The 26,132-nt window shown below is 33.5% G+C and overlaps 3 protein-coding genes across 3 annotated transcripts; all 3 read left to right on the top strand.

The window, feature by feature from the left end:
- Positions 1-779: 779 nt before the first annotated feature.
- Positions 780-6,195, top strand: LOC121974850 (dnaJ homolog subfamily C member 17-like). The gene is made up of 4 exons (XM_042526109.1): positions 780-1,420; positions 1,860-2,078; positions 2,978-3,169; positions 5,648-6,195. Exons 1-4 carry the CDS (start codon positions 929-931, stop codon positions 5,675-5,677), a joined length of 933 nt encoding a protein of 310 aa, XP_042382043.1. The 5' UTR covers positions 780-928; the 3' UTR covers positions 5,678-6,195.
- A 3,903-nt stretch (positions 6,196-10,098) lies between these two features.
- Positions 10,099-12,140, top strand: LOC121974849. Its single transcript, XM_042526108.1, has 3 exons — positions 10,099-10,400; positions 10,484-10,608; positions 11,736-12,140. Exons 1-3 carry the CDS (start codon positions 10,197-10,199, stop codon positions 11,878-11,880), a joined length of 474 nt encoding a protein of 157 aa, XP_042382042.1. The 5' UTR covers positions 10,099-10,196; the 3' UTR covers positions 11,881-12,140.
- Positions 12,141-24,410: 12,270 nt separating this feature from the next.
- On the top strand, positions 24,411-25,433 carry LOC121977453 (protein LURP-one-related 8-like). The gene is made up of 2 exons (XM_042530021.1): positions 24,411-24,770; positions 24,883-25,433. Exons 1-2 carry the CDS (start codon positions 24,519-24,521, stop codon positions 25,240-25,242), a joined length of 612 nt encoding a protein of 203 aa, XP_042385955.1. The 5' UTR covers positions 24,411-24,518; the 3' UTR covers positions 25,243-25,433.
- The last annotated feature ends 699 nt before the right edge of the window (positions 25,434-26,132 follow it).

The raw sequence follows: 26,132 nt of genomic DNA, 5'->3' as shown, positions 1-26,132 counted from the left end.
TTCAATCGGACCTGTCTAGGTCCATCAGTGAGTTTCGATCAAAACTCATTGATGGACCTCAACAAGTTTGATTGGGCCCATTTTAATTTATATGGATTTCTAAGACTACAAAGAGTCTAACGGTACCCTTCATTACTTTCTAGCTTCTCCAAAGATGTTTAAATGTTATTGAAAGAATTAATTCTAAATTTTACGTTGGACTTGTATGTTATGCATGCATGTATGCAAAGAGAGAGAAGAGAGAAAGGCGGGATGGGTAAAAGGAGAAGAGTGAAAATTGAGTGTCCTTTTGATAAATATTAAAGTATACCTAGTGTCCTTTGATATATCATAAAAAAAATAAAAGAATAAAAGAATAAAAGTTTAAATTTTAAATGGAATAAATATGCCAATTTTTAAATATACATAAGTTTTACTTCAAATTTATAAAATACAGAGTAATTTTCTTCCTTGACGATTAATTAGGTGAAACTCATACCTCTAGGTTAAAAAAATTACATAAATTTCAAATATTAATTGAATACAAAATCAAGCTAAAATTTTAATGTTATAAGTTATAAGTGCATTCACACTTTTACTCTTTTTTTTTATTACTACGACAATTAAAATATTTTTATAAAAAGTTTTTGATAATTTTCTACAATTGAAATAATAAAATTAAAATTATCATCTGATTAATTATGCTTTTAAATTTATTTTATAATGTTATTTATTGATTTTTAACCATCACAGTCATTTATGATTTATATTTTATAAATTAAGTGTGCCTTTGTAAATTTAAAAGCGGTTAAAATCTCGCCTCTTTTTCGCAAAGGGTACGCACTTCGCCGTGGTTTCGGACGTAGCCCTAGCTCAACTCTGTACGTCAACGGCACCTCCGCCGTCTTCCACTCCGTGACTCCCTCAATTCTATAGCCGGCTTCACGTCATGGCCGGAGGCCGCGGTACGCAATCGGCTGATGAAGAGGACGTTGACCACTACGCCGTCCTGTGCCTTCCTTCCGGCGAAGAGGGTGCGAAGCTAAGCCTAAAGGAGATCGAGAAGGCCTACCGCAACCAATCGCGAATCCGCCATCCGGACAAGCGACCCGACGACCCCAACGCCACCGCCGACTTCCAACGACTCAAGACCTCCTTCGAGGTTCTCAAGGATGAGGCTGCCCGCCGCGTGTTTGACGCCCGCCTTCGTGCTCGCCGCGAGCGAATCCTTCGAGACTCCGCTTTCGATGCCAAGCGGAGAAAGCTGGCTACTGATCTTGAGGAGCGGGAGCGAGCGGCTGAGGAAGTAGATGCAGCAGACCCTGCCAAGCAGGCCGAGCGTAGGGAGAAGGACGTGGCGGCCCGTCTGCAGAAGGAGCTTGCCGAGTTCCAGGCGAGGAAGACCAAGAAACCTACTGCTGCTTCCAATTCGACTTCCAAGGTATTGTATTCGTTTTCCAGCGTTTTTTTTTGTAATTTTTTAAGGCTTCAATTGTTCTTTTTTATTTTTGACATCTTCATACATTCATTTACTTCGTTTTGGTGGAGATATTTATTGTCAGATAATAGGTTCTTGGAATTGTACCATGATAATTATTATTCTTCAATTCTGAATTTGAGCTAGGCCTCACCTTATATCATATCTTATCTAAATGGCCGATGCTTTTGGTGAATGCAGTTGAATAACGCAATGTAATAGCCTTGAGGTTTCCCATGCCAATTTTTGTAATGAATGGGAATTGTCATAATGAAGATTCCCGACCGACTATCTAGCTTATCATACTTGATAGTTGATATTGTATTTGTTGATGAAGAAGTGCAAAAGTATGATTTTTTAATATTCTTATGACTATCTTAAATATGTCTCTGTAATTTGTTAGGCATTTGAGCAAGAAAAGGGAGAAGATAATGGAGGAACTGCACTGAATAAGGAAAGGATGTTGAAGGTCTCTTGGGAGAGTAATTTGGGAGACTATACTGCTGTAAAGCTGCGAGAGCTGTTTGAGAGGTTTGGCGGTGTAGAGGATGTTGTAATCAGGTCAAAGGCATCAAAAAAGAGACGATCTGCGATTGTGGTCATGTCTTCCAAAGATGCTGCAGTGAGTCCTTTTTCTTCATTTTTTTTTAATTTAAGAAATTTATATATGATTTGTTGTCAAATACAGTGAAGAATGGATAACCATGGAATGCTATTACTCTACTACTAGACATTTTCCTTATGAGGGGTTTATTTATTTAGTTTGGTACCTTCCTTTTATGTGGTTAGAATGCAGTTAATATCTTATATGGTATAGGCTTTTGCCAGAAGACTACTCTTTTATATGTTCAATTCATTAAAAGAAATGCACCTCTATGTGTACCATTGTGTAGTTTCATTTCATAATTGTAGAAGTAAGGAGGTAAAACTATGGGCAAAAACATAAAAGAAAAAAAATTATTCTGTGAATCTACTATACAAACCCACCAAAGGAGAGGGATGGGATAGAGGTCCTTTTGTAGTTTAACTCTGGATTTTACTTGCGTACTAGCAAAATGGCATGCAGATTTGTATTTAGTAATTGTTTGATTGAGATTTGCAGAAAAAATTCATGTTTTTTTTTAATGATGAGATAAAACTATGAGGAAAAAAAAAAGGAAAAAAAATGATTCTGTGAATCTACTATACAAACACACCAAAGGTGAGGGACAGGGGATAGAGGTCCTTTAGTAATTTAACTCTGGATTTTACTTGTGTACTAGCAAAATGACACGCAGATTTGTATTTAGTAATTGGTTGATTGAGATTTGCAGAAAAAATGCATGTTTTTTTTAATGATCTGGTCTTAGTTCTTGATTTGGTTCTTTGTTTCCTTGTCTTATATGCATATTAGCCATTATTAAGTATTTAGGAGTGTTATGCCAAGGTGGACAAATGACAAACTTTTTGTCATCAACTAGACCCTTAACTAATTGTTTCTACATACTGTCAGATGGTATACTAACTCGTGTATTATGTCAGGTGGCTGCTACACAGAGTGTGTGTGGCAGTCTCTCAAATCCTCTACTTGTTCTTCCTGTTCAAGCTGTGGCTCCTGATATATCAAGTCCTTTTTCTGCAAAATCTTCTGAATCTACAAACTCTACACCGAACAATATCATTGGTGCTGGATTTCAAGACTATGAAGCTTCTATTTTGAAGAAACTTCAAAAGGTATAATAAAGTATCTTGTTTAACTCTTACCATCCGTTCAGTGTTAGACTTGTACATTTTAGTGCTTGATTTAGGAGATTACCTTTGTTGGCATTGTTGACATGCTCAATTTCAAGTGATTCTGTTCAAAAAGTAATATAAAAATGATTCTAGTGATTGGGTTCAAAAATAGTAGAAAAATCTGAGATGCAATATATCTAACATGCTAGTATTCCACATACAAAGTATGTAATATTGATTTGGGATGGGCCACAATAGAAAATTTCATTAGAAATATAGAAGCTTATGTTGTTACCATTGGCAGAAATAAGATAAAGTAATCTGCCTTCCTTGCCTAATCAATAAGAATTATTTTATTTCTTTCTTGTAATGAATAAATCTTATTAATATTTTTGTTAAATTTTATAGTAGCAACATCATTGAAGTTATAATTCATTTTTGTTCATGTGAATTGGATCTTTAACTAAATTAGTTTGTCTCGACAAAATGAATACTCGAATAGGCATGTTGGGAAGTACTGTTTGTCCAACTGCAACTAGGCCTTAGTAAAAGGGATCTGTGTAGTTTACTGTAATTTGTCTTAAATCAATTCTTAGAATAAATTAGAAAATCACAAGAATCCCTGATTATAGCTTAATTATACTTGGACTGCCTCCACATTTCAAAATTTTATTAGTGAACATGTTCTATTGGATTAGTATTTTTTTCCCAGTTAGCCTAGCTTGATTACTTGTGTTCTTTAACAATAATCAAATCTACTTGAAACTCCAGAAATGCCCTGATGAAGGTTTGACGATTCCTAGTGATACTTGATGTTGCTCTGATTAGGTGGGAAAGGGGCTAAAATAAATAAAAATATACTTAGCAACAAAAATAGATTGAAAATATTATAAAAATTCATTAATGCATCCTTGATTTGTCAAAAAGTTATTAAATTTTTACTAACTATATGTCTAGGAATGTGCTAAGATAGATATGAAGTTGAACTTACTTTTCTTACATCTGATTGTTATGCCAAATATGTGCATAGACCGTGATACCTTTTGGTTTCATAATTAAGCAATGTATCAAGAAGTGACCTAGACGTTCGCCTAGGCTGTTTTGACCAGCTTCCATCTCACCTAGGTGGAAGGTGATTCACATTAAGTAGACCATTTAAAAGCCGACCCAGATAGACCACATAGGTGGCCTATGTGGCCTAGGCACTTTGCCTTGGCACCATTTGCCAGAAAAAAAAATCTTTGAGGGGTGTTTACTTATTAAAGATAACTGTAATTTTTATCCACTTCCATTCAAGGCCTTCTCCCCTGTTGTCTATAGGTCCTTCATTTACCATTTTTCCATGTGACGCTAATCTTTCAATTGTGATTTCTGGCAATCTTTTGGTTGCTACTAACACCATTAAGTTATTAATGGAATGATTGTGTGGCAAACATGTGGATGACAAATGTGTGGACAATTTCGTTGGAGTTAAAAATGTCACATTGTCATTCATCTTCATTCTATTAAGAAATTTAATGGTGTTAATATCTGGGTGGTAAAATGAAAAACTTTCAAACTCTCAAGGGCATTTTGATAATCTTAAAGCTCTAAGGACATTTGGAAAAAGTTGGTGAAATGAATTTTCCTTCAATGTTTAACTAAGTTTTAACTTGAAATTGCTAATGCTGATCCTAAACTCGGATGAAAAAGATTGAGGATTGCATTAGGTTGCTGGCCAACATTAAACACATGTGATTGTTCTATGAATGGATCCATCAAATTATTATGCCAATACTAGGTCCTTACAGAAGGAATGTGTTATAGGGTCCGACTGTAATATGTCGGTAAGAACCACTACATCTCTATGAGAATTTGTGTATAATGTTAAATATGCATGAGTTTTTACACCATAGGTTACATAAGAATAAACATTATAGAAATATCCATCCTCTTAGATTTAATAGGAGGAGATTTAAATTTACACAAGAATGGAAGTAGTAACCAGTCGCACGAGTAACATGCCATTCAGTTTCAGATCAGATAGACTGTTTGCATCAGATGGAAGCGGTCATAACAGGTAAAGAAGTTGAGTAATGGAGCTGAATTTGCAATTGCGGGAGATGCCAATCTTTTTACTGTATGGTCTGTGTAACTCTGACTAGCATAGGTTGATTGCAAGGTCAAGGCTTTTTTAACTTTCAAATGCATTTTCTTATGCCATGTTTCTTCATCTAATGAATTAAAACTGCAACAACTCAACCAATCCAACCTTAACATCTGGTTAATTCTCCATTAGCTCTGTAGTTGACATATGACATAGGAATAAACATTCAGTTAATTCTATTTTAAGGTTGCCTGAACTTTAACATACACATTAGCAGTGACCTGAACTATGTTTCTGGCAATTACTTTATATGGAAATGCCTTTTGTTTCTCTCTGTAATGCAAATGCCCTGTTCTGTTTTATTCACAATCTGATTCTGTTATGTTATACAGGCAAATGAGCTGAAGAAGAACATTCCATAATAAGAAGCTTAGCTTTTGAAGGACAATAGTTAATATCAAACATTTGGGAAGACATTTGGACGGACCAAAATCTCATGTATTGTATGGAAGAGGATATTTATATCCCTTGTAAATGATGTTCTCCAGAATCTTTCCTGTGGAAATTAACAAGCATCATATCAACATATCTGGCGTATGGCTCAAGATCCTTGCTTGCGTTGTTGATTTCTCCTCCCTTGCTGTGGCTCAAACTCTTCACCTGCGCAGAGTTTATTTTCTGGGTACTAATTTGTAACCTTGTGATTAACAGGATTCACTCAGCTGGACACGATGACTCTTAACCCATCAGCAAACCTTAAATTTCTCTTCAGAAGTTGTCCTACTAATGTGCTACTTGAAATAGTGTATTTTGCTCTTTTATATTCTTTCAAAATGTCAAATATTTTAAACCTGCAGCAGTTTGTATGGTGTCTTACGATTTCCTCCCAAGGAAGATGACTATATTCAGAATGCAGAGTCGTTATTGGCTTTGTTCTATATGATTAATGATTTTCTGTCAGTTTAGGGAGGATATGATATCTGGACGTGTGCTCAGATTTATATGTTTGACTTATAGTTTGTTGAACCACATGCCTTGTAATACGATTTAGAAGCACTATTCCCTCATTAGACTGGTTTGAACTGTGTGGAAACATCCCATTTGAACTTTGTTAGGTCGATCTTTGTTGTTCTTCATCTTTTATAATCTAGGTATCCAATTGTTTGATTTTGGAGATGACGGGTCCAATCCCATGAAAAGCTCTCGTCGGTCACTAGGATAAGTTCGGAAGCGTATGTGACTCTTCATCCAGTAGTCAATGTCCTGTGTTTTTTATTTCATTGGAGGAAAATATTTATAATGCACCGTACTTGTTAATGTTATTCTTCATTCTTGAAGGATCAGTCGTCTGCCTGACCTTTTCCATACTATTTAGCAAGTTGTGTTGGTTTTATATTGTGATAAATTCATACATAAAAAAGAATGATCCAATTTTGTTAGAATATATAATTCAGAGTTTCCTACGTCTGTCAGATTGAATATCAATGAAAGAGGAGGTATCTTTGCTGAAACATCATGTTCAGTAAGAGACCTAAACGAATATGGATATTCCCAAATGTTGTACCACTTAATATAATGATGCCGCTAGTTTGATGGAAGACACTGAATTCTGATTGCAGGGGGATGTGAAGAAAGATAATACAACGCACTTGAAAAAATAATATATACAAGATTCTGAGCAAGACTTGCAAGCTAAAGTTGGATTTGCTGAACAGATTTGATATTATGGATGGGATGTGGTAGTAAGAAAATGTTACTGGAATTGGGTACCAAGTATGTAGTATTTTTGTATGTGATTTCGATGTTTAGATTGAATTTAAGTTAACAATTATTTATAATTTTGTGTCAATTGAGAGTATACTACAACAATAAAGGTTTATTCCACTAGGTACGATTGGTTAGAACATATAATTTAGATATTTGTACTAATTTTAAATTAAGAATTATTTGTGATTTTACATATCTATCTGTGATATTCGAACCACTTCTGATGTTGGATCATCCATCAGGATCCATGTGTTTTTCGATTTACCCTAATAGTTGATGGAAATTTTTTATGTGGCCAATTCGATTACCTCTAAGATTAGTTAGTTTGAAAAGCTGGATAACTATATTAACAAAAAAAAAAATTATAGGGGTAAGAAATTTGATAGATATTGTAGGTATAAAAATTTAAATAGGTTGATAAAGACCAGATACTTGATATGTAAAAACCAAATGTTAAGTAAAGAAGTTCAAAGAGGTCATCCACTAAATTCGTGGTAGGGAAAAGTCCTAGTAGATTAGAGAAATTGAATGCTATGCAAAGAAGTCCAAGAAAATTGAACATTAGATTTTTAGTAGTGATAAAGGCCCAACAGATTAGATAAGGCACAAGTGTCTTATGACAAGTGGTAAACTCTGAGTGTTAAGAGATATGTTGTATTCATGGAGCGAAGGTAAATTCAACATAGGCAAGACTTGATCGTTAGGATGATTACAATCAGTCAGACAACACTAGTTGTTCAAGAATTTAGGTTTTGTTGTGTTCAAGAGATATGTTGTGTTCAAGTTTTGTGATTTGGTCAGTCGTGTGATGCTACCATGGATGATATTCAGGTTTTGTGGCTTTAGTCCAATTTATTGATGAACATTGGGCAGTCGACTGACTGATGCAACGACAAATGTTGTTCAAGAATCTAATCAACCGATGGACATCAAAGACCGATGCAATCATAAATTTATTTAAATTTTATGATTTCACATCAGGAAGCGGAGCCTCGATACAACGATAAAATTGTTACCATATGACCAAAAGATCACGGGTTCGAATTTTGAAAACAGTCTTTTATAAAAAGTAAGGTAAGATTACGTACAATGGATCCTTCCCTGAGATCTCGCATGACGAAAGTTTCATGTACCGAACTACCCTTTTAATTAATGCACATCAAGTGGCCAACTGATATAACTACAAAGTTATTCGAGTTTCATGATTTGATTCATTTGAGCAAAAATATTTGCTAGCAAGCTGATCAGTTGAGTCAAGTTAATTGCAAGGGAAAAAAAATTGTTTGTTAATAATGAGCAATTGCGAAGATAAGTTAAGTTGCAATGTTTGCATTTTGATCAAATTTTAGTGTTAGTGGATTGATAGAAAATAACTACAACATTCACGTTGACCAGGCAAACACACAGAAGAAGGTTGGATCTCAATCAATATATAAAGGAGCTTTGAGGTTGCGTTTAGAATATAACTACTTCACAGAAATCAAATGCTCCTCTACTACAAGAAAACTCTTCCGAGAATTTGTTTTTTTTTTTTTTTTCGATTTTTGACCTTCTCTTTTCTCTTGTAATTAATTTTTTCAATTAGTGCTGCTAAGAAGAAGAAAAATAGAGGTGTTGTCGGGAATGATTCATCTATGAAGATAAATGGGAGAATGCCTTTTCAATTGTTTAAGCATGGATAGAATTTTAACCTTGGTAAATTAACAGATCGTTTTCTTCTGATAGATGATGGTTGATCTAAGAATGGTAAACTAATTAATCTTTTATTGCAAGTACTTTTTAATTTAATTTGGAGGTTAGTAAAAATTTTTATGAAATCGAATTATTCATTATAATATTAATCGGCATAAATTAGATACATGAGGATATCCACATACTTATTATAATAACATATCTTTTTTACTCACATTCTTTTTAATATTAATACTCAATATTTATAGGTCTTAAGGTTATCAATCATTTTAAAATTATATCATATTAAATAAATATATTTTAAATATATTTTTAAAATATTAAAATTATTATTATTATTTTTAATAATAATCTTACTTTTAAAAAATAATTTTACTATTTTTAATTTTAAAATTTATAATTTTTTAATAAAAAAAATAAAAAAAATACACACATCCCACGTTTGCTTGAACGCGTTCAAATGAAGGAGTATTATAATATCCTTTCACAACGAGGTTAACATCAAGGAGATATTATAATACCCTATTAATATATTCATTGTACATGCTTTGATACCCATTAAAAAAAAAATCATGTCATAATCATCCATTGATAAGTTCAATTAAACTCCTTTACTAGTTTGCTTCACTAGTAAACCTAGAGTTATGATACCACGATAGGATATTCAGATTATCACTCAGATATACATGGTTCGATTTCTAGTTATGATATATTTACAAGAATTTTTTCTCCAAATAGGTGGGGCGCAACCAAAGGATACTAGATTTTTGGGTTGACCATCGTGTGCGCTTGCCGATTTACTTTGGTGGCCGGTGGAAAATTTCTGTGGGACTGAGTCGGTCACTCAAGAATAGTCAATGAAACTAACTAGGATTATCTTTTTATCCCCGGGATTATGATGTCGTGGTAGGATATCAAGATTGTCACTCAGGTACCCATAATTTGATCCCTAGATATGACATATTTACAGAAATTTTTTCTTCAAATAAAAAATACAATATAAAAATACTAGATTTTTAGATGCATCGTTACATATATTTCTCAATTTATTCTGATAATTAATAATTAATGAGAAGTCGATCGATCACCCCAGTTAATGAGTAAACTGTAATTATGATTTTTTCACTAGTAAACCTAATGAAATGATTTACAAATATGAATTATATGGCTATGCTAAGAAGAAAAGTTTTGCCAGTGAAAGGAAAGACATATTTTGCTAGTTATAAATTTTAAAATCTTTCAAAATTGGTTATAAATTTTTTAAAATGTTTAATAAAATTTTATTTTAAGATTTTGTTCTATTTCTCTCCTGCGGTTGGCCCCATTCGTTAGATTGAAGTAGCAGTTGCCTACCGTCCGTCGTGTTATTTATTTATTTATCTATTTTTATATTTTACATAAGAAGACGCCGGCTGAAGCATCCGAAGAGCCCAGCGAAGAAAAACCAAGCAGCAGAAGCAAGAGAAGATCCCGATCGACGTGATGGTGGAGAAGGAAAGCACTCGTGTGACCTCCGCAAAGCCGTCTTCTTCGCCGCCGCTGCCGCCGACAAGAAATCCGACCAAGGTGAAAAGCTTCACCAGGGAGGAGATCGATCGGTACTGGCGAATGCAAAGAATGATCGAGGAGGACCACCTCCTCTTCGCCCAGAAGGCAGCCGCCAGGATCAGGGCCAAGTCTCTCAAGGCAAGCATTTCCATGCTTCCCCAACTTCAAATACGGTCGAATGATTCGATTGATCTTTGTGATTTGGGGATCGCGTTGAGCAGGAGGAAGATCACCGACGATTTGAGGAATTCCTTAAGGAGATTTTGGAGAAGAATGGAGACGAGGCGAAGGCTGCCATCGGCTGCGGCGGAAGAAACAAGGAACCGCGGATTGGGATCAAGGATTGGTACGCATCAAACCACTAGCTTAATTACATCACCTCATTGCTAAATTCTTCATCTGCAAAAATATCAGAAACTAGTTAATGATAAATTAGTAAAGCAATTTAGATGATGCCTTTTCTGGTTATTTTTTTTTTTTAAAAAATTAAAGAGTTCTTGTAGAAAATTATAGCCTTCGGTGCGTAATAGTGAAGGAATCCCCCTCCAAACATACAAGTAATCTAATCATCACTTGATGGTGACTTGAAACAACTTTAAAATAGGATGCAAATGTAAAGTAGTTCACCGTCCCTTGTCCGCTACACAAACAGAGAAGAATAAAAAAAGAATTCAGATTGTATTAGTTATCATCTTCGACTAATCAACCTAGAAGAGCATTCAGGAGACTGAGAGTTATTCCCAATTTAATTTGATGGCGGTGGAAAATCGACGGTGCAATAATTGATAAACTTAGACTGACTCGATTATCCAATAATAATTTAAGAAAAATTCAATTAATTTAAATCTACGTTAGTTCAATGTATTTGGTTTTAGTAGAAAAGTTTGATCGATTCTTTTTATTAATTAATTCGGTTTTGATTTATTTATTTCATTATATTGTTTCTTATGACCTCACTTTTGTTACTAACTTGAATGGATGGATAAGGGCATGTATCAGCAAATGGATAAAGATACACATACGTATATTTTTAAACTCTCACTCTTTTAAATGGATTTTTTTTTCACCATTCTGTATCATTGAAATCCCTTTGCTGTGTTTATGATAATTTAATAATTTGATCAGTGGTTGGTTAATACATCGTCATTGTATATTTTCTTTCATGTTAATTGACAATGATTTAGATTACCTCGTTTCATTAAATGAACAAACAGTTTAATAAGTACTGGACGACCTATGGTTGGCCCATTTTAAGTATTATAACAAACATAGAAACAAAGCTTTTTGTTCAAGTTTTTATATTTTTGAGAAAAAACAGAGGAGTTTATTGAAATTTAAATTAAAATATAATATGATGTGCTTTTTTCAAAATAAATAAAATCCACATACTTTTGAGTTTTGGCAATTCGCTTTCTTTTTGTCTAAAGAATCTACCTTTCTTCTTCAAGTTTTATTTTATTTTATTTTCTCAAGGTGGACCAAGAGCAAGTATGCTTATCTGAATCAACCAGCTATCAAATCCATGGGAGAGCGCCCCACATACATCCCACAGCTGACCTGCTTTTACTCCACTCCTGCAGTGGAAAGCCTCTGTGCCACATCCTTTGGAGTTCATTAGACAAAACCAGATATTTGCAAATGAAGCTACAAAAGTAATTGAAGGAAGGGGTAAAAAGAACAAAAAATAAAAAAAGTGTGGATTTCTTGTACATACTTATTAATGTGGTGATGTTTTTGTACAGAAGACTTCTAAAAATATTGTGTGCCAAATGTTAAAGACCTAATAAATACTACTGTGTTTGGGTCAAGCCTATATATCTAGGTACTGACTACTTGTACATAGATGCTATTTTAAATGGAAAATACTTTCTGTATCAATTTTTTTAAAATCTATTGCAATGTTTAAAATTGGGGTAAAATTTTGGATAAAAATTAAAAGAGCATCTTGTTTTTATTATTGGAATCCTTAAAATATCTCTTTTTATTTTTTATTTTAAACAAAAAGACATCCCACCTTATCAATCCTTTATAAAATGATCCAGTTGCTCTCTAACTCCTGTCATATATATTAAATCATGAAGCACTTATAAAATTATAATTGATATAAATATTATAGTAGGTATGATTTCGTAACTATTATAACGTGAATGCTAAGTGAGCATGTCGAATTTACATTATAACAGTTATGATTTCATAATTATTATAATAGTTGTAACAATTACAATTGTATAGATGTTACAATAGTTGTAGTAATTATAATTTTATATCTGTTATAACGTGAATATGTGCATGAACAATTAAATCCATGTTATGATAATTATAAAATCATAATTGTTATAATATATATAATAATTATAAAATTATAATCGTTATAATATGAATATTATTGAGTTAAATTTATTGGACACTATTTAATATTTATGATAGAGATATCATGTGCAACTCTATCATTTTAAAAGATGGATGGATGGATGGATGAATATTGGTGAGACGTCATTTTCTCCTGAAATTTTAGCCCATGTTGTCTTTTCATATGTCAACTATATTAGAATGTGAATATTAATATTATGCTAATTCAACTGTAGCAACATAGTTGGACTTTACTAATTATCTAAACAGGGTCGTCTCACCCATTCTTGAGGTCCTAGGCTGAAAAAATTAAGATCTTAATATTTTTTAAAAAATAAATATTAAAAATATTATTAGAGATATTTAATTTTATTAGTAAAATTTAAAAGGACAATTTTATACATTGCTAATGATTATTTATGCAATCAGAAGGAGTGAGCAACTAGGTCACATAGTAATAACTTTATCTTGTGTCAAACCTCAATTTTTTTATTAGTAAAATTTATAAAAGAATAAAAAATATTTTATGTTAACTAATTTGACAATGTTTAATAAATTATTATAATACTATTAATATACATTTTAATTGTTATTTTTAAGAAGAAATTATCAATTAATTTTAACTTCGATGAAGGTAAGTCTTGACGTAATGGTAAAAATTATTATTGTGTGACCTAGATGTAATAGGTTCGAGTAATAGTCTAGTATATATAGATACTGTGTACAATATACCCTTTCTTAGTATCTCGCATTGGCAGGACCTTCGACTTAGATAAATCATCAATTAAATTTATTTAGTCAAAAATATCGATGATAAATTATTAAAAAAAAAGTGTGCATAATAACTCGTCGAAGAGCAAGGACCATGGTTTAAAGTGTCTTGCTGAGACAGTCGAAACGGACAAAACATCTCATTCCGCTCGGCAACCGACATCGGCAGGATCTTGGCACCAGACCCGCTACAGGTGTGACGTGTTGTGCGACCCCGTGGTCGCAGCGGAGGGGTCGCTTGACCCTGCAACAGCAATGGAGGGATCGCATAACCCTTTCGATGCCGCCGCGGAGGGATCGTGCGACCCTGCGATCACTGCAGAGGGGTTGCAAGACCAATGCGGTCGCGTCGAAGGAGTCACGCAATCCCTGCGACCATGGCTGGTTGCGCAACGTCGCGGCAGCGGCGAAGTCGTGTGGGCTCGCGGGAGGTGTCGGATTTCAGATTTTTTTAAAATTAAACTTAAGTTAATTATTTTAATCACTAGCTATGATGGAGATAATCTAAAGAGACTTTATTAAACCCTAATAAAATTATCTAATTAATTTTATATTTTATTTATTTCAATTTAAAAATTATAATAAATTATTTATTTATCTATTTTCATATCTTTTTCTTTTTTTTTAAGATTATTTTTATATTGTTTATTTTTTAAATATTTATGTTAAATATTTTAGTTTTTAATTAATATATTTTATATTTAAAAAATACCGAAACTATATCGACACAGCACGATACGGTACCGAAATTGTATCGTTCAAGTCCAGAATCGAAAACTCAGTACGGATCGAAATTTTAAACCTTGGCAAGGACACAATAATAATGGTAAAAAAATGATAATAAATAAGCAGAGAGAAAGAAAATAAAATTTTGAGAGAAATAATAGTACAATATTAAATATGTAATTTGAAAGACTTTCAAACGTATTTTTATAAGAAAATATTAATTAAGTATAACCGATAAGTATTTTTAATTTATTAACAAGATTTAATTTTAATTATTAAATTAAATTTTTATCAGTAAAAAATTAAAAATTATGAGTTAAATTTTAATAAAAAAATAAAAATAAATTACCAACCAAATCTAACTTTAATATTAAAAAAATTAAAATTATCAATCAAATCGAGTAAAAAAAATAAAAACGATCAAATTTAACTTTAATCTATAAAAACTAAAAAATTATTGGTTAAATCTAAAAATTAAAAATTATTAACCAAATATAATTTAGCTAGTAAAAAATTAAAATTATCGATGAAAATAAATCTTGATTAAAATTTATTTTAGCTATAATTTTAAATATTTAATATCTAAATTAAATTTTATATATATATAATTTGATGAACCCCAATATAATAAGGGCCCTAGGTATAGACATTAATGACCTATGTCTTGAACTGGTCTTGTATCTAAATATTTAAATTTAAAATATAAGCAGAAAATGATGATATAGTATTTTTTTTATTTAAATTATTATATGTTTATTTTTCAATCTTTTAGTTATTTAAACTCCAATGCTCTCTTTTATATATATATATATATATATAATATATATATATTAGTTTTGATGGATCCACTTAGGTGGGAATATTAGATTAGAGATGGCAAAAAAGGGCCTAGAGCCAAGTATATATATATATATATATATATATATTAATTTTGATGGATCCACTTAGGTGGGAATATTAGATTAGAGATGGCAAAAAAGGGCCCAGAGCCAAGTACGGCTAAGTTTATGTAGGTTTGTTAGGATCCAACACAAGACATCACATGAAGTCATGTTTGGCACGACTAGGGGCGCTGGGCCAGGCCTAGGGAGCCGCTGGGCGGTGGGACTCGTCTTTTTGCACAATGTTTGGCACGACTTGGGACGTCAACTTTTGTCACTTAGCATAGGCTTGAACAAATCTTCACTAAAAATAAAATTATAGTTTAAAAATATAAAAATTATAATATCTTTTTAAAAATTAGAAAAATATTGAGATAAAAAATAGAATTAAGAGGACAAATTGATATAAAAAATAAAATTTATTAGTTAAATATTTATAATATTATAATTTATATCATTCTAACATAACAAAAATAATGTGACACAATTTAAATATTACATATTAATTCTCATATTACTTTTCAATTATCATGTATGTGTTAAAGTTTTCAAAAATATTTATATTTGTGATTTGAACCGGACTATTTCACCTTCCATCTGAGTCAGAAATTTCATATGAGGGCTAAAGGGGCACGCCTTCTAAAGGATGAACCTAAGTAAAAATTAAGTTTATTTATTTTATTACGAAGCCCACTGTATGAGACTCTACTTGATTGACTCCAATGAGCACGACTAAAAAAAATGGAACTGTCACATCAATGATCTTTTAGAATCGGTCTCACGGATATAGAGGGAGGTAAATATATATGGGCATAGCTAGGTGAAATTTTGGGAGTGCAACCGCACCCCCTGAAATTTGAGGGGAAAAAATACATTGGGAAGAAAAATAAAAAAAACACTTAATTATAAATTTTTAAATTTTATAGACTTTCATGAAAAAAATCCAATGAAAATCAACCATATTTTTTTCTCTTCCATGATTCCCCCATCTCTCCCATTTTTTTTCTTCAATATTGTATTTTATTTTTTCCTTAATTTTTCTTATTTTTTTCCTCTCTCACCGTATTTTCTTTTTTTCTCCTCTAATCCCCTTCTTATTTTTTTCCTAACCTTATTTTATCCTCAAAATTCTTCATCTCATGTCGTTGCCACTTCCATACACATTATTGTCACTGCACGATATTATTACTAGTGCTGCCATTGTTTGCTACCAGTGTCATCGTTGTCGCTACACCAATACTCCACAACAAACACCTTTGATTGAAGTAAAGTTTTCTTATTTGTTCTTTTTCGTTATGGATATAAGTGTCAAAAAAAAATAGATAGTGTCAATTTTTCATATTCATGTTTATTTGTTTACTATCAATTTTATTATTATTATTGAATGGTTAAAAAAATAGTCATTAAATTAAGTGATTATGTGTCTAAAATATTATATTAATGATAAATTAGGTGAAATAACAATGTCGAAATATTTAAAAAAAATATGAGATATACTTACTTCAAATAGGGCATCCCCCTTCACTACATCCTCCCTTCTCTCTCTCTTCCACCTAAATTGATTCTTAGGCTTTAAGTCATAGATAAGGTCTGAGGATCCATAGATCATTGTTTCAACTAAAATCAAGGGCCAAACTAAAAATTTTTAAATTTAAGTTCATTTTTAACTCCTTGAATTTGAAAGTTAGACTTTTGGAGGATAAAAATTGATCTACACTAATATTTAGAATTTTTATAAAATCACTCCTCCTGGTCTAAAATCCTGGCTACGCCACTGTAAATGTAGATACACAGCTGAAAGTGCATGGCCGGGACGCTAACCCCAGGTAATGATAAGCATCGGTATGACTAAAGTTCGTATGTGATATGTTTATTGTGCCCTAATTTTTGCTTATTCGTGACTATAGCTTTTATGGTAAGTTAAATACATTTCATTTAATACCCTTCTAATTTTTTTTATAAATATTTAAATTTTAAGTTTTCATAATATACAATTAGAATTAGAATATTACAGCGACTCATATATATAAATCAAAGGTGTATAATAATAACTATACAAATCATTAAAAAAAAATCGGATTACATAAAAAAAATTCTATTAGTGTATTCGTTCAGTGATGAAATTATCACGGAAAATGATTTGTCAGATAGTTATTTGTCGGAAATAATTTTACTGATGGAAATTAAATTCTATTACTGTATATCGATGGAATTTAAATTTCGTAGTAATATTTTCCAACGGAAAGTCAATTTCAGTAGTAAATTTTTCTGACGAAAATAATGTTTCCATTGGAAGTTTAAAAAGGGATTACTTGTTGGAACCCCAAGGTTGATTTTGGTGTAATCAACCAAGTTAGGTTAGGTCCTGTTTTGGTTTAATCCCTGTGCCTAAGTGTGCAAGAGCTTAGAGCACATGAAGTCGAGTGAAAGACGCAGCTAGCGAAAAGGACGACACGGGAAGGGAGCCAACGGGCTCGGTGCGTCCGAGGGACGAGAGAACTGCGGCCGGTGGACGAGAAGAGCGTACGCGACGTTCGAGGGATGAGAAGCCGGAGCGGAAGCCTACTCGAGGAGATCAGAAATTGGGTTGGGGTGAGTCTGATTTCGGTTGGCCGTAATCATCCAAGCGATCGGAGCAGCAGGAGAGCGAAAGGAGCTGGAGAACACTGCTGGAGGCACCCTCAACAAGGTGTTGAAGGCGCATCCGAAGCGAGCCAGTGCCTCCGCCACCTTCAGGCGAAGGGCGCCCTCCATAAGCATGGAGGGCGCCCTCGACCTGGGCAAAATAGCTGTTCACAGCGGATAAAGTTTTATCCGTTGTTGCCTCGCTGGAGGCGCCCTCCAAACCCTTGGGAGGCGCCCTCGAGTTATGGATAGAATTTTCAGGAGCTATAAAAAGGCCCCCGAAGCTAGAAAATAGAACAACAACTCAAGCATTAATTTCCTAGCAATAGTCTGAGCGTTCAAAGATTGTATGAGGCTTCTCCGCTTATATGAAGGAGATTCTTTTTAGTGCTGTTATTGTCTTCGATTAACAACTACCCCGATTGTAACTAAGTAAAATTTTGAGTCTCTTTCTTTCAGTTTTTGTATTATTTATTTTTTATCCTATTGCTACTAATCTAATTCCAAAACTCGAGAAAGGTCTTTAGTTATTTTTCAGGCAAAACCCTCTCCAGCCGGCTTATCTGGACCTACATTACTGATAGAAACAAAAATTCTATTAGTAATCCTTTTTAAACTACCAACAGAAACACTATTTCTGTCGGTAGTTTATTTCGATATCTACTGACCAAAAACATTATTTTCGTTGGTATACCGTGTCGATATATATCGACAGAATATTGGAATACCAAAAAAAAAAAAAAAATCAAAGAGGCCAATTTATATTTAGGATCTACCCTATTTACAATTTCTATATCTATATAAATCATCACAGACGATTACAATTCATAATCCATACAAACAAACAAATATAATATCCATACATTCACAATTCATACATACACAATCCAAACAAACAAACACATTTCACAATCCATACAAATATCAATAATATCACAAAAATCCATAATAGAAATAAACATAATCATCCATATCAAAACAAATACAATCTAAACAAATTACAAATACAATAATAGAAACAAACTAAACTATCTAAATATCCATATCTAAACCCAAATTTATAGAATCAGATATCTAAATACATACCATGATAGAAAATACTCAAAATAAAAAAAGAAACACAAGCTAGTAATAGAAAATCCTATACAAAATTAAATATGATAAATTATTATCAGATTGATACATAGTTAAAAATTTTCCATGTAATAAAAAGATACCTGGATAAAATGACCAGATGATGATGATGATGATGATGATGATTAGGATGTCAATAGGGACTCCTGAAATATACAGTAATACAATATTTAGAAATGTGCATATTAGAATATCAAAATAGAATAAATAGATATTGCATAATCTATGTATGATAAATAAAGAATTACGTTGTAGTTGAACAAACTTCAGAAAAACTAATTAAGACAGTTTGATGGATTTTGAGTTTCTTATGACTATAAACCATGTGGTGTCTAGGTCTGGGATTGGGTCTGGGTGAAATTAGCCATGACTGTTCGCATATGAGCGAGTAGATCTTTATTATTTGTGTCACGTTCGGCCCTCCTTCGATCCTCCTTGGCTCTTCTCTGGTTATTAGCTCTGTTCCTCAATGGCCATCCATTGATCCATATTAACCATCCTCTGATCCGTTGAGGCTAGTTGAGTGTTTAGTTCTTGATTTTTAAGTATTAAAGATTGCACCTCAATAAAAGAAGAAGAACTAGCATGACCCCTAGGGTTCATCAACCGATCAAATGCAACTTTGCTTGAGAGCCAAGGCCATAAAGGGTGGATTTTTTTGTCTATCCACCGACAACATCATAATAGATCTCATTTAGCACATTGGTGGATAGAGGCTATGACTCCCCCCTCTACTAGTTCATGAGATGTCTGAGTCACTCTATTTGTCATTTGCTCATGTGTGGAAAAATATAATATAATTAATATCCAATTGGATCACCATTACTAAAGTTAATAAAGATAGAAACGATTGAATGTAATAAAGTTAATAATCTTACATGTATGACCTAGGATCGAGAGTCGATAAATGTCCCATTGTTCTTCTTGTGGGTCTTGAGAAAGACCTCCATACATGTGGGTTGTCAGGCTAAATCACGTTCCTGCATATATAAATAATTTGAGATAAAATTATACCAGTTTGATAATAAATACAAAATTTGTTACAAAGTACAACTTTAAATTAAACTCACCAGATCTATGACATGCTTAACAATAGATCTGGATCCTGACTATGTCGAGCGGTTCTGGTAGTCAAACCACCTGACTTCATATTTCTATTTGCTCAATCCTTTTCAGTAGATCTTCTTCTCTTCATAAGGTATTCAAGATAGAAAACTTGATCTGGTTGTACCTCGAAAATGAAAGGTTCAAACTTGTTAAACTTTTATTTGCATTAACCTCAACTAAATTATAATTTGGATATATTCTAGTACCTATTCTTAGGGTCAGATCATACAATGAACATTTGAATAACATACACTTTTTATAGATAATGTAGGATATTCAACCTCTTTGATTTTGTCAAGTCTACCATAGTAATTAAACTAAGTGTTACTGTTATCCATAGATCCTTTGATGTAAATACCAAAATTATAGATTAATCTTCATGAATCTCATTGTGCCACATGGAATTTAAGACCATTAACATAGTAACCAGAGTGCACTAATATTTTACGGATGAGTCCTGATGTAAGATTCATTCTCTTATTATTTTGCACTTTTAATATTCTATGGCCTTTTACCTATAAAAATAATTATAATATAAATTAGGACCCGACTTAATACACATGAACTAGAAAATTTTAAAAATTCTCTAACTTACATATATTTGAAACCATAATACAAATTCGACCTCTAACTTTTCAGCTACCTCACTTGCACCTATTGATAGATTTTATAGATATAGTTATTTTTTGTACAAGCTAGGAAAGAAGGAAATTTTAAAATAATTGGGATATCAAGCAAACAAATTATCTAGGGGATAAATATTTGATTAGAGAAGTCAACTTACTTTATGTAGGGTTTGACCTCATCACATTTAAGAGTATGTATATTTTTACAGTATGATATTCTCCTTGAGTTAACCATCTAGAAATATATGCACCCATTGACTTACTAGAAAACTTGAAATAAAAAGTATCGATGGGTCTATCGACTGAGCATCATCAGAATTTCTAGAAAACTTGTGATGTCTGATTTTTACATTATCAAGAAAATAATAGGAGCAGAAAAAAGATATTTTTTCAACCAGATAAGCATTACATATTGATCTCTCAACTCTTGCTTTGTTACAAATATTATTCTTTAATTTTCTTAAAAACCATTCGAATGGATACATCCATCTATACTACATCAGACTAGCTATTTGTGCCTCTTATAGTAAATATACTGATAAATGTTCCATTGAATCTAAAAACTGGATGAAAATATGCGCTCTAGCTTATATAGTATGAGAGAAATGTCTCTTTTTAGTCGAACCATATTGATCCTGTCTGGAATCTGAGTCAGATAAACCGCCAGATGAGGCGGATGGAATGTTAACCGAATTACTATGGCCCGAAGAGGGGTATGCTGAGATGACTTCTATGTTGACTAAGTCGTCAGAAGTCCTCTGGTCAACGCTACCTGCAGCCAGTGACCGGGTCACCCCGATCTCTGGTACCCCGATGCTTGAGGCAGATCCTAGGTTAAAATAATCAAGAATCGTATTTAGGTTTTTATCCTAAACGTTACAACCAACTAGTTGGTCGAGGTTTCATAGCCAAGGTTGACGTCGCGGCTTAGTGTCGGCCAAGCTCGTGGTAGAGAGCTCAGGGCCAGCCAAGCAATTGTGGCAATGAGCTCAAGGCTGGCCAAGCTCGCGATCGCTAGCTCAAGGCCGTCCAAGCTCAGGGTCGCGAGCTCAGGGTCGACCAAACTCATGACTGCAAGGTCGTGACCATCCAAGATGGCGGCTGTGAGCTCGTGGCCGGCCAAGATCACTGCCATTAGGGTTAAAAATGAGAGGAGAGGGAAGGGAGAAGATCATACTTGCACGGTCGCTGGAGGAGAGGACGTCGGAGATTGGAGGGCACGATCACTAGAGATATTGCCGAAGAGATTGAGAATGTGAGCACTTTGGGAGATTGGAACCGAGCCAAGCCCTAAATCCTGATATTAGCGACGGATATTTATGTCTGTCGCTATTTTAGAGATTGAGTTTATATTCCCTTTCTATATAGTGACGGATTAATTTATTCCATTGCTAATTATCAACATGTATTTTTAAATATTAGCAACGAAATAAATAATCTGTCACTATATAGAGGCAGAATTTAAACTTGTCTCTATTTAGTAACAGATTATTTATTCTATCGCTATTTATCAGACTATTTTTTAAAAATATTAGCGATGGAATAAATTAATCCATAACTATATAGAGATGGAATATTAACTTCGTCTCTAATATTTAAATACAGTAATGATACTAGCGATGGAATAAGTATACAAGAAGTTTCTTAATCAAAACAATGAAATTAGGTTAAAATTCTACAATTTACTAAACCAGGTTAAAATCATCAAGAATGGTATTTAGGTTTGCATCCTAAACCTTACAACCAACTAGTTGGTCGAGGCATCGTGGCCAAGGCTGACGATAGTGAGCTTAGGACTGGCCAAGCTCGCGATAGTGAGCTTAGGGCCTGTCAAGCTCACAGCAGGGAGCTCAGGGCTAGCCAAGCTCATGGCCATAGTTCAGGGCTGGCCAAGCTCGTAGCTGTGAGATCAGGGTTGGCCAAGCTTGCGGTCGGCCAAGATCACGACCCCAAGTCATGGTTGGCCAAGATCATGACCGTTAGGGTTAAAAAATGAGAGGAGAGGTAAAGGAGAAGATCATACATGCACAGTTGCCGGAGGAGAGGGCGCCGGAGATTGGAGGGCATGGTTGCCGGAGAGATCGAGAATCGCTAGAGTCGAAGAGATTGAGAACATGAGTACTTTGGGAGATCGGGGCTGAGCCAATCCCTAAATCCCGATATTAGCAACAAACATTTATGTCCGTCGCTATTTTAGAGACTAAGTTTATATTCTGTCTGTCGCTATAGTTTATATTCTGTCTCTCTATAGCGACAGATTAATTTATTACGTCGCTAATTATCAACGTGTATTTTTAAATATTATCAATGAAATAAATAATCCGTTGCTATATAGAGACAGAATTTAAACTTGTCTCTATTTAGCAATTGATTATTTATTCCGTTGTTATTTATTAGTACTGTATTTTTTTAATATTAGAAATGAAATAAATTAATCTTATATATACACGAAATATAAACTCCGTCTCTAATATTTAAATATAATAATGATATTAGTGATAAAATATATATTTCATCATTAGTTATAGATGGAGTTTAAATTTTGTCTCTATAAAGGGATTGATAATATGTTTATGTCATAATTCTAGATTAAATATAATTTTTTATTATTAACGAGCAAATGAGAAATGAGAGAAGAAAATACATTTCCATCTCTAAATCTTAAGTATGTCGTAATTAGAGATGGAAATATATTTTTTCTCTAATTGCATCACAAAAAACTAAATTTTTTTAGTTGTCATTTTTATTTATTTATTATCAAAATAACATCATCACGTCTCATTTTTTTTATTTTCAAAAATAATTTATTGGACGTGTTATAATAATTACAATTCTACAATATATGAATACTTTATTTTTTATCCAGCTAACAATACTATAATATATTATAGTAATTATGTGGTCTCAGGATATCCAATTGATTAGAGAATGATAGATTTATTACAATAGGATATTCGGATGCATATTTTTGGAAAAAATTCTTTCATCTCTAACCACTTAGCGATAGCTTATAAGTTGACCATATGATTTATCTCCTTTCACATAACTTGAGAATAAATTGTAAAGTATATTTAAGATGAACAAATCATATTTTACTATCATTATAATAATTATAAACATTAGTTATTATAATATATAAACAATTCATAAATAATCAAGAGTGATATTATAGTATATGACAGTTTCGTGATCGTAATTCTAACAGAGTACACTAGCTATATCATCATGACTGCTTTAATTGTATAGTTATGTCAATTACAATGTCGTAGTTTCTCCAACCAACTGTGTAGTAATTATAATTCTATAGCTACTGCAGTAACATCAAGAATAATTACAGATACTTTTGAAAATAAACATATGTTGAATTTGGCGCAATAGTATTCTGAAAATAAATGAATATTCCATTCTGTTTTCATTGTTCGATTTGTTTCATTTTTTTAAACTATCAAATATAACCAAAAAAAAAAAAAAAGACACCGAAAGAAATGTATTATGTTGACTGACCTTCTAGAAAATCAACACGTTTTATTTAAACATGGAGAGCGTGTTTTTTTTCCTTCTTCTATCACAGTCTTTATTCAATAATTGATCAAGTGATGTGATAATTCAACTCCATTTGACCAAAACTATTGCCAATTTGTGGACGAGATCCTGCAGTCCCACCATCTCACCCATTTCTTTTCCAAATTAGTCAGAAATGCCCAAATTTTGACTCTTCACATGGCAAAAATCAAAATGACTTTTTTTATTATTAAAATTATTGAATAAAAGGTATTTGTATTTGTGTTTTGTCATTTTTATCGCGTCACTAATGACCATTTAGTCACAAGGATAAGTCAAGCAGCCCTACTCCACTCGTTTCTCGACACTTTCCCCTTAAATCACGTTCACCATTTCGGTCTACACCTCACTGTATTTATATAGACATGTCTTTTAGCTCTCTTCTAACAAGCAAAAGTTGAAGCGACTCGAGCAGAGATCTCTCTTCGATCGAGTTTGCCGTCCGGAGAAACGACTCGAGCAGAGGTCGGTGGATCATGGCAAAGGTTCATCCCAACACTGAAGCATATTGCGCAGCCGGCGGCGTCGAGGTCGCTGACGAGGGGAAAGATAAGAGTAGGGTGCTGACAGTGTGGAGGAAGTCTCTACTCTTCAATTGCAGAGGTTTCACGGTTTTTGATGAAGAAGGCAATTTGGTCTTTCGAGTCGATAACTACGGCTCCGGCCGTGCCGGCGAGGTCGTGCTCATGGACGCAGACGGGAAGCCTTTGCTCACCGTCCGACGAAAGGTGCGCGATATGCGAACTATTAAATTTCAATTTTTAGTTTTTTTTTTTTTTGACAAAATTCGAGTGGATTCAAATCGTTTCATCGAACTAAATTAGATTTGACTGATCGCAGAAGCTGAGTCTCGGTGAGAATTGGAAAATATACGACGGCGAGGACGCCGTCGACCCCGTCTACTCCGTCAAGAAGCAGTACAAGAGCCGCTTTCATGTAAAGTCCGCCCTCGCTCGAGTGGCGGCCTGCAGGCGGCGTAAGGGCGGTGCTGCCTCCGGGTACGAGGTGGAGGGGTCGTATTCCCGGCGGAGCTGCACGGTTTATGACGAGCGGCGACGAGTGGTGGCGGAGGTCCGGCGGAAGGAAGCCTTCAGAGGGGTGGGATTCGGCGACGACGTGTACCAGCTGGTGGTGCGGCCGGCGGCTGACGCGTGCCTCGCAATGGCCGTCGTCGTCGTCCTCGATCAGATGTTCGGATAGAGGATTTCTCCAATTAATGGCTGAGATGCCAAATTTTTGCATGATTTTTTCCTTTTTAAATTTTTTTATTATTTTGAGAAAAGTATAGATAGCTTTTACCTCATTCAACAGCACATTGTGAGATACAATGAACAGTCGACAATGTATGGATTATTATTTTTTTATTATTTTTTAATTCTTGATTGATTCAATAGTATGGATTCAAATAATAGTAGTGTTCCAAAGAACAAGATACAATGAACATTCGACAAAGGAGACATTAAGCCAACGAAAAACATTGATAGACTCCAGATCTACTATTACATGTGACAGGAAATGGAAATAGTGTATATATTGATGATAAAATGTCCATAGAGGCATTTTGTCCACGTGAAGTTGAGAATGGAAATCTAAATCAAATTGTATATTTGGAAACTATACTAAATTATATTGTGGGAACTCAAAATCAAATTAGCTTAGTCTTCATCAAGTCAAGTTTGATTGAATTATGTAGTGACTAATTAAGTTATCATATTGAATTAATTTGTTAACTACATGCATTTGATTAGAAAAATATGATGGTGTGTTTAATGTAGGAAGATTTAAATTGTTCTTTGGATTTTCTTTGTTATAACTATATAAGTAAAGTTGTGACATGCAAAAAATATATTGAGAGAAAAAATTACATTTTTCCTTAGCTATATTCCTTCTTTAAATTATTATACTCCTCTTCTATTCTAAAATATCAGATCTTCTCCCCTTCAGTTGAGTAGGTCACAAAGGATTAAGTCTCTTGATCCGGCGGTTAGAATAGGGGACCCCATTTTGAGGGGTTAACGCCACGTGCGAGTCAAAAGGTTAGGTGGTCGGCCGGAGAAGGGCGGACCGGTCGGCCGACCGGAGAAGGATGG

The sequence above is a fragment of the Zingiber officinale genome, chromosome 4B (assembly GCF_018446385.1).
Source record: "Zingiber officinale cultivar Zhangliang chromosome 4B, Zo_v1.1, whole genome shotgun sequence".
In the NCBI taxonomy this organism is placed as follows: domain Eukaryota; kingdom Viridiplantae; phylum Streptophyta; class Magnoliopsida; order Zingiberales; family Zingiberaceae; genus Zingiber; species Zingiber officinale.
The sequence above is the reverse complement of the archived record's forward strand: the minus strand, read 5'-3'. Positions and strand labels throughout refer to the sequence as shown.

Excerpts from the sequence above, each read along its gene's own strand:
- LOC121974850 (XM_042526109.1), top strand. The coding sequence starts at position 929 with ATGGCCGGAGGCCGCGGTACGCAATCGGCTGATGAAGAGGACGTTGAC. Across the intron at positions 1,421-1,859 it reads CTTCCAATTCGACTTCCAAG|GCATTTGAGCAAGAAAAGGG; the intron begins GTATTGTATTCG and ends GTAATTTGTTAG. Across the intron at positions 3,170-5,647 it reads TTTTGAAGAAACTTCAAAAG|GCAAATGAGCTGAAGAAGAA; the intron begins GTATAATAAAGT and ends TATGTTATACAG.
- LOC121974849 (XM_042526108.1), top strand. The coding sequence starts at position 10,197 with ATGGTGGAGAAGGAAAGCACTCGTGTGACCTCCGCAAAGCCGTCTTCT. Across the intron at positions 10,401-10,483 it reads TCAGGGCCAAGTCTCTCAAG|GAGGAAGATCACCGACGATT; the intron begins GCAAGCATTTCC and ends CGCGTTGAGCAG. Across the intron at positions 10,609-11,735 it reads CGGATTGGGATCAAGGATTG|GTGGACCAAGAGCAAGTATG; the intron begins GTACGCATCAAA and ends TATTTTCTCAAG.
- LOC121977453 (XM_042530021.1), top strand. The coding sequence starts at position 24,519 with ATGGCAAAGGTTCATCCCAACACTGAAGCATATTGCGCAGCCGGCGGC. Across the intron at positions 24,771-24,882 it reads TGCTCACCGTCCGACGAAAG|AAGCTGAGTCTCGGTGAGAA; the intron begins GTGCGCGATATG and ends GACTGATCGCAG.